Source organism: Phyllostomus hastatus, unplaced genomic scaffold (genome assembly GCF_019186645.2).
Source record: "Phyllostomus hastatus isolate PE091 unplaced genomic scaffold, TTU_PhHast_1.1 phas_scaffold_585, whole genome shotgun sequence".
Lineage (NCBI taxonomy): Eukaryota > Metazoa > Chordata > Mammalia > Chiroptera > Phyllostomidae > Phyllostomus > Phyllostomus hastatus.
Window position 1 is genome coordinate 14,493,273 of NW_025334037.1, and position 9,404 is coordinate 14,502,676.

The 9,404-nt window shown below is 38.2% G+C and overlaps 1 protein-coding gene across 1 annotated transcript; it reads right to left on the reverse strand.

The window, feature by feature from the left end:
* Positions 1–339: 339 nt before the first annotated feature.
* On the reverse strand, positions 340–6,662 carry LIN7C (lin-7 homolog C, crumbs cell polarity complex component). Its single transcript, XM_045825561.1, has 5 exons — positions 6,597–6,662; positions 3,759–3,877; positions 3,428–3,499; positions 1,171–1,380; positions 340–584 (listed from the first exon to the last, which is right to left on the reverse strand). The coding sequence occupies exons 1-5, from the start codon at positions 6,631–6,633 to the stop codon at positions 429–431; spliced, it is 594 nt and encodes a 197-aa protein (XP_045681517.1). The 5' UTR covers positions 6,634–6,662; the 3' UTR covers positions 340–428.
* Positions 6,663–9,404: the final 2,742 nt, after the last annotated feature.

Genomic DNA, 9,404 nt, shown 5'->3' on the forward strand with positions numbered 1-9,404 from the left:
AAATTTTACAGGTTAAAAAAAATAAAGTAAGCAAAAAAGAACTGGAGAACTGTTGTTTTTAAATAAGCAGCCAAATGAAGAAAACTTTTTTCATAAAAAAAAGAATAAGAATGTAAAATACATCTTAATATTTAAAAAGTGTTTTTAAAAATCTATAACAACTTTATGACAAAATCTGCATTTGAAAAAAGGCCTGTAAAAAGAGCAGGACAGAATTGCCCTCATCACCTTTTACTTTTTCTTGTCAGAAGAAAAGTATATGCATCTCTGGAACCACAAATGATTTTAAAACAGGCATTTATAAAATGGCAAGGAGCATTTCATGGGAAGTTTCTGGTATTACAATCATTGGCATTGCAGCCATCAGTAGGTCACAAGTAAAACTTCTCTAGCTAGAAGCGAACTGGAATATAAAGTTCTGAACTGCATTAGGTCTGTTGTCTGCGTTTGGCCGATCTCATTTTCTCAAAACGTGACTCCATTTCTTCTAAAACCTTGGGTGTATATCGTACTACTAATTTAACCTTTCCTTGAGCAGCTTTTAGCAGTTCTACGGCTTTTTCATGATGTTCTCCTTCAACACTCTAGAAAAAAAATACACACACAATTAATATCTAGGTTTTGTAATTCACTCAAAAGGCAAAAACGCTTAAAATGCATATAGTAAGCAAGTTTTCATGTTATACCATTTCTACACTATAAACCTACGAAATAACCCAGCTTTATCATTTTAATCTGTATGAAATCCTCTGCTAAATCATTTTCTGTTTGTACTCCAGGAACTGGTTTCTAAAATCCAAATAATTAGCATATCAATCTGCATGCCCTATTATTCCACTAAGCCAGAACTAAATCAAGAAAGTAACATTCTAAAATGAGGGATAGACTAGTAATTTAATGTGGCTTCTTTAAGAGCTTGACTACTACTAAAAAGCTTACTCTTTTCATAAAAATCACACTAAGCATTGCTAATTTACATTGGAAAAAAGCAAAATACACTTAAAGTGCTCTAAATCACATAATACTAAATAGTACTGCCTTGGATGCCCTCAAGGGATTTCAAAACTACAAAGCTTCCAAATCCCTCTCCACATCTTCTGTTTCTGTAATTCATATACACCCCCAAGTGGTCACAACGCATTACTACAAATAGAAATAAAACACCCTTACCACTCCATTAACAGAAAGAAGTTGATCTCCTCGCTTGAGGCCCCCATGTCTATCAGCAATCCCTCCTGGAATTATTCGAGATATATAGATAGGAGAGTTTTGTTCTTTGCCTCCCATAATATTGAATCCAAGGCCCTCTTCTGTTTTTGGTAGCTCAACAACTCGAGGATGAGAATGTCCTTCACTGGCAGCAAATGCAGCAACAGTAGCCTGAAAGAAAATTCTACATCTTTAATAATATGACCTTTGTTTTACTTAAGCTCTTTAGTCTCTTTTTAACTGTCTTTGAAGTGCACTTTTGATGTTTGAATACCCACAAATTCACTGGCAGTTGTAAGGAGAAAGTAAGCAAAAGTAATGGTATTTGAGAGATAATGGCTGGAAAGCACTCCTTGTGACTACGTAGGAGGTACTCAAATCAGCCCACCCAGTGTCCAGAACTGTGCAGCACTTGGCAAGAAGGCTGCTGGGAAAATCAACAATGACATTCAAGAAGAGAAGGCCTCCTCCAGCATGTCAACAATCTTGGGCTTTGGGGCTTGATAACCTAGCTCCTTCAAGGGCCTTTGTGCAGGACACAGACTATCTACATAACCTATAAGGAGGTAGGTGTCCTTATATGCAGTGATTTTGACTGTTGTACTATTTGTTCTTTACACTAAATAGCTCATCAAAAAATAACTCAATATTGAGAAAAGGAGTTTATATAAACATGAATGTTTTTGTTGCTCTAGTTAATTATCTAATTCACTAGAACCCCACAGAAGATGAAACAGAGCCACATCTTTAAAACTTTCAAGTTTAGACTAATCTATACTAAATCTAACACAAAGGTGGTATCTGGGGTTTATTTTGCTTTTAAAGATAATCAAGTAATCTGGTACAATTTTTTGTGATGGATCAAGATCTATGAGCAAAAATGGGAAGGGGAGGAGGAAATCGAGATTTGTTGAATACCACTATGTTCTCAGCTTCAAAAGAAGTCCCATTTTACAGATAACGGAACTAAGGCTCAAATATCCAGTAAGCTGTATAGGTCAGCAGTCCCCATCCTTTTTGGCACCAGGGACTGCTTTTGTGGAAAACCATTTTTCCACAGAAAGGTGGGGTGGGGGCTGATGGTTTCAGGATGATTCAAGTGCATTGCATTCAAGCTCACTTTCTACTGTGAGGTCCAGTTGCTAACAGGCCCGGACCAGTACTGGTCTGTGGCTTGGCGGTTGGTGACCTATGGTGTAGGTCACATAACTCAGGAATTAAAGCCAAGTTTCTGTGGTTGTTTTGTATTCTTTCAAACCATACCCACGTTTAAGTGTTTGTATTCAACAGAGAATCTAGTACTTCCTTTTGTGAATTGGTAACTATCAATGAAAAATTACCTGCTAATAACTAATTCTAGTATAAATCACCTACTGCTGATATTAACTTATTCTAACCACATATAATGAACACTAGGATCAATGCCATAATTATTTGAGGGGAACGTCAGTATAGGAAGCACATAAAACCTTCCACCTGCAGCTCTAAAGAGATAACCTACTACTGACATTACCTGCTCTTTTCGGAGTTAGGTAAAGAAAGCAAAGAGAAACCTGGGCAAGTACCCCTCTCAGCTCTACCATTTACTATTTGTGTGGTCTCAGGCAGGTAACTTAATCTGATGCTTCCTCAACAATAAAACAGGGATAATAGTTCATACCTCAAAATTTAGATGAAAAATTTACATAATTGATGATATAATTAAATATGTACACTGTATAGAACTATGAATTATATATGTATTATTATTTGTGTGCAACTGTATTTTTAATGCATTGACTAATCTATATGGTAGATTATTTTTGTAAAGACAATAAACAGGTCCTATTTCTTAGTACTTGAGATATTCAGTGTAGACTGAATGGACATTATGTTAATTTTCAAAATAAGCCTATTATGAATCTAATAATTGCAGATTTAAAACCTCTAATATTTGAAGAATCCTCTAGTTTTTAAAAGATTTTTCTTTTCTTTTCTTTTTTTTTTTTTTTAGAAGAGGGGAAGGGAAAGAGAAAGAAAGGGAGAAAAACATTGATGTGTGAGAGAAACACAATTGGTTGCCTCTCAAATGCCCCACTGGGGACCTGACCCAAAACCCAGGCATGTACCCTGAATGGGAATCGAACTGACCACTTTTTGGTTTGTATGATGACACCCAACTGACTGAGTCACACCAGCCAGGGCAATTTTCTCACTTGAATTAAATGAAAAAATTTACCTTTGCAGTTGCATTAGCTCTCACTTCAGGACTACTGCTGATGTCCACAGTCTCATAGACATGTTCATATACCTGTAAAACCCAAAGTGAATGATAGTAAAGTTCAGAAAATACCATGCTTGAGTTCTATGAAGTTATGAATGTGTTAAAATTTTAGGAAAAACTATGCATCTTTGTAAAATGCTTTTCTATTCAGAAATTCCAAAAAAATGCAAAGCACAGATTCTAATGTTTTTCTAAAGTTTGTTTTCTTAAGAAATTCTGAGCCCAAATTTCAGAGTAGTATCTAATTAAATCAAGTATTTAGTAAATTTTAATCCCATGAACTCACCTCTCTTACAGCATTGCAGAATTCACTTTGAAGGACTCTTTGTAAAGCCTGAAGTTTTTGCGGTGGTACCTCTCCACTCCTTTGTAGTTTTTCCAACAATTCAATTGCTCTACATATATCTAGAGTTAAACAAATATGCACTGATAGATAATTTTCTCTGGAGATTCTCTAAACACGTATGTAACACTGTAGCAGTTAGGATTAATTCTTCAAGGACAAACAATATGAAAAATGGATAAAAAAAGCATGAAAGTGTAAGCTTGCGTGTGTGTGGGAGATGCACATATACATGAGGATAGGAATGTAAAAATCTTAGAATGCTAAATGTTGTAATAGATTAGGAAGAAATACTGATATTGCATATGTACAAAATCTCAGAAAAAGCATCTTTGAGAGACAGGAAAACTGAACGTAAAATACTAAATGTCACAGAAAAGAACTGGGGCTAAAAAATGTGATACACAAATGAACTACTTGGGGTGGTTATCAATAACTACTGATAATTATTGATAACTACTGAGTTAATGAGAGTTCACCTATCATTATTAGTCATCAAGAGACTGAACCGTACAAAACACTGTGTGCTAGGGAAATCACTACTCATTTCCCAAAGGAAAACACAATACATATGTAAACATTAACTATTCAATTACAGATGTAGTTAGTGGCAGAGATACATTTGTAACAGTGGTACAAATGAGTAACATGACTTAGAATCAAAATAGTGTTTTAATTAAGACAATCAAACACATGTTTACAAAATAAAAAGTTAAAAACAATTTTGTCAATCTGGTCTCAATACTAGCTGTGTGATCTTGGGCAAATTACTTAACATCCCTGTGTCTCAGTCTCTACTGTAAAATTACTCGATGACTAAACCCATCCAGTATGCATGTAGAAAAACTAAATGTTATGTTACATTTGGCACCAATTAATCATAAGAAACAGTACACATTTTCACACATACATTAAACATGTCAGACAATTCTCATTGAGAAGTGTGAGAATAAGTGTTTTATGAATCATGAAATTTTATGAGATTCAGAGTCATGTTACAACACTGTTAATAATTATCTTCTTCCATTTTTTTCTTGTTTTTGTACCCCAGAGGGCTAGAGTACTTATTATTCTACTATTCCTTTCCTTCTTTTAGGTGGAAGGGGTTCTACTCAAAACTTTATATTACACCAAAGAACTAGAACTTTTTCTTTACAGAATTAATATGGCTTTCTGCTGGGAATGTTAGAGTCTGTCAAACAGAATTCCAAGAAAGAAATCGGAGTTGATGTATTGACTTTGTTTTCCTGCTAAATGGCAACCACAAGTAATTCATCCTACTAAGGTGCTGAACGTTCTACTGTGGATCTCAAAACAACTCTGAAATAGCTAAAAACAAATCCATGACTACCAAAGCTAAATGCCAGAGACTAAATTTCACAAACTGCACTGCCTAAAAATACAAAAGACTACCAACATGTTAGAACCTACAACTAGCTTCAAAGAAAAACACCTACTCCTGTTAACACCAAGCACACCGTTCCCATCAACAAAGCACAGTGCCTTTGTGCTCAGGAGGAAGGTGGCAGTCCCAAGCTTATTTTGTAAGTCTTCCCAGACCAGCTACTCCTCTGTCAAAAATTATGCTTTAATTAATGGTCTGGTGGACTGGCAGGAAACAATGTCATTGTCATTTATAAAGAGGCTTACAAAAGTGAACACCATAAAGAATAAACAATGTTAAGTGTGAATTTGTTTGGTTGAATACATGAAAAGAGAGGTTTCTCTAAACACAGTAATTCTAAAAAATGTATTCCCTTCTTAGGGCATTAGTTACTTAATATTCAGACTATAATTGCAAATGATGATTTTGCAAGATATTTCAAATCTCCTCAAACTACTACAAACTAGTACTCAAAATGCTTAGTGTGTACTTGTTAACTATTAATCAATGACTTCTACTACTGGTTTGCCGAAAGCATGCTTGAAATTGGTTCAAATAAAGGATGTGGGGAGGAAAGAGCCGAAATGTTAAAAATCTGTAAAAGAACGTTAACAGGAACATAACTATGCATTTTCACTGGCTTTGGGTTTTTAATTCCCCAGCAGAACAGGTGTATTCTTCTTGACTGTCTACTCTAAATAACAAGCAACCAGCCATAACTTGCAAGTGCAGATTCTGTAAAGAAGGAATACGACTCAACTTTCAAATATTTTACAATCTACCACTATTCCACCTAGTTCTGTAACACTCCCAAGTCCAGATCAGCAGGATTGTTTTTAAAGAACCTTTTCTGTACATGGGAGGGGCACGAAAGCCAAGATATACTCCAATACAACTAAAAGGTTGCAGTGAAAGTAATGATGGAGTTTGTGCGTAAATGGGGGCGGGGGCCCTGTGGGAGGGTCCCGCGTGCCTGGCACGTGTGCGATCCGTGTGTGAAAGTTGTTGCACACGTAAATACGGGCTGTGCCGGCAGCCCGTCCCAAATGGGCGTGTGATGTTTGTTTCTCGGGCTAACACGTCTATAAACACCGCGTCGCCTGTGCCCTCCAAGGGAGAGCGTGTACACCGTGCGCCTGCGAACACGGACAGGTGGTGTTCAACTGTGCAGTGCCCCGGGACAATCTACCCGAACAGACGAGGGATCTGGGTCTCACTCAAGAGACCACAAACGCCCTCCCTGGGGCCGGGCACAGCGACGTCGGCGGTGACGGGCGCCCGCGTGAGGGACTGCCTGATTCTGGGTCTCGGAGGCTGGACTCGCCTCCTCCCACGTTGCGACACGGCAGTTCTCCACCCACCCCGCCCTTCTCAGGCTGGGGATCCGCGGCACTTACCCCTCTCCAGCCGCACAGGTTCCCCCAGCGCCGCCATCTTCTCCCTTTCCCTGAAGACCCACAGGAAATGACGACAGAGGGGCTGAGGTGAGGGGTGGGGCCTAGCGGGAGCCAGAGGGCGAAGGCCGGACAGTATCGCGAGAGGCGGAGCCGTGGTCTAGGGCTCGCCTGGTCCTCCAAGGGTGGAGGTACCTGGAGTGGGCGGGTGTTCTGCCACACCTTCAGCGGTTCGAAGGTTTCTGAATGTCTCAGCTTCCTAAGGTTGGAGAAAACCTTTTCCCGACTATCGAGCCTTGTCACAGATTCAAATCTTATTCCCAACTTCACCATTGGCGGCTGTTTGCTCCCTTACCCACGTTTGGCCTCAGTTTCTCCCTTTGAGTGACAGGAATCCTCAAGGTCTTTTCCATTTTTCAACTCTGGGATAAGGTGACACTTAAATGTAAATGAGGTATGTTAAGTATTGCTTTCGTTTTAAAAATTCAAGGCGAAAATCTTCCCTACATATCTTTTTGAGTGTAGGGATGGAGAGTACCGAACTCAGGACACGCGTCTGAGTGATTAGGAGCACAAGGCATTTGGGTGAGCCACGAAGTAATTTTTAAAAGTTGACCTTTATAAATCTTATAAAAAGGAAATACTATAAAGTAAATAATATTTTCAATGCCTTACAGATTTTTAGGGAAACTCTTGAAAATTTCATGAACCTAGGGAGGTTTTGATCCTGGATTTAAATGAAATATTAATTTAAATGAAATTAAATAATATTTAAATGAAATATTAATTTCATTTAAATATTAATTTTTATTATGCCTGGTATTTAAATTCCACAAACTCTTAGTCCAGCCCTAGTCTGTGCCGATATGTCAGGGGTTCTCACATACAAGTTTTTAACAACCACCATTTCCATTGAGCTGTAATATTTTCTTTCAATCCACCATGAATGTCACCACTATACTCTTTTTTACTTTCCTCCCTTGGACCCTGATTTCATCATTAAAGCTTTCTGTTCAGAATCTTCCAGTGGTTTCTCCATTTTCTATTTCTAAAGACTTTCATATTCTGACCCTAACTCACCCATTTAAGCTCATGTCTAGTATCCTTCGAGTGCTACCACCACTCCAGCCGAGGTGGTACAAGAGGCCCCCCTTATCTGCGGTTTCAGTTCCCATGGTTTTGGTTATTTGCATTCAACCGCAGTCCAAAAATATTAAATGGAAAATTCCAGAAATAAATAATTCACAAGTTTTAAATTGTGTGCTATTCTGAGTAGCATCTTGAAATCTCACATTGTCCTGCTCTGTCCCACTCTGGAAATGAATCATCCATTTGTCCAGCATCTCTGTGCTGTATATGCTCCACCCACTAGTCCTGTTGTAGCCTTCTCTATTTATCAGATCCGTGTCCCAGTGTCACAGTGTTTGTGTTCGTCACCCTTACTTTACTTTATAATGGCTCCAAAGCAAAAGAGTAGTGATACTGGCAACACCAATATGCCAAAGAGATGCTGTAAAGTGCTTCCTGTAAGTGAAAAGGTAAGAGTTCCTGATTTAACAAGGAGGGAAAATCGTATTTTGAGGTTGCTAAGATCTGTGATAAGAACAAATCTATCTGTGAAATTGTGAAGAAGAAAAAAGAAATTTGTGCTAGTTTTGCTGTCACACTTCAACCTGCAAAAATTACACCCACAGTGTGTGATAAGATGGAAAAGGGATTATGTTTGTGAGTGAAAGACTCCAATGAAAAACGTGTTCTGATTGACAGCAGCAGGTTGTGCCTGAGAAGCATTGAATCTGTATGAAGACTTCAGCAAGGGAGCCCCCAAAACAAGTGACAGTGAACCATTTACATCAAGTAAGGGATGGTTCCACAGGTTCAGAAATAGTTTTGGCATCTTATCACTTCACATCGTTATGAGGAGAAGGATGAGTACATTATAGTCAGATTTTTTGGTCTGATCTCTCACTGTGCCTGAGTTATAAAGTCAATCTTTGTCATAGGCATGAATGTATAGGGGGAAAAACATAGTATATATAGGGCTTGGTACTCTGCCGTTTCAGGCACTTACTGGGAGTCTTGGAATGCATCCCTCTGGATAAAAAGGGACAACTATTCAAAACCACATTATTGTCGCTTCCAAGTCTTCATTTACATGTTCTTCTGTGGAATGCACTTCTCCATCTCCTCCCATTCTCTGAACTGTATACATCCTCAAACTGAACTCATCCTTCGGGTCCTTGCTGAAGATATGCCACTTCTATTAGGCTTCTTCTTAGCCATACTGTTTCTCTTCTTTGGTCCCTGATGGTCCTTATACCCCACAATAGCACTCATGTGCTTTCCTCTTATTCATTGCTGTACTGCAAGTGTATTCAAGAAGTGTTCATCAAATGCCTGATGTCTACCAGGTGCCTTGCTAAGCACTGAGAACACCATGTAGAACTAGATAAAAGCAGACATTACCCTTATTTCTTCAAATACTTTCTCTTCCCCATCATCCAGCTCCACTCTTGATGACTCCACTTACATGTACGTTCTGCTGCCTGACAGTGCCCCACAGTCCACTGATGTTCTGTTCTCTTTATTTTGTTTTTTTTTAAGCTTTTCTCTTTTCCTTTTTTCAGTACATAATATTTTCCTTTCTTTTTAAAAATTTTTATGGTTGTTCCATATATAATATTTTCTTAATCCCATATAGTTTATTTTTTTATCTCAGGTGTTACAGTTTTAATCTCTAGCAGTTTTATTTAGGGTGTGTGTGTGTGTGTGTGTGTGTGTGTGTGTGTATGTGTGTGTTTCTACATCTTT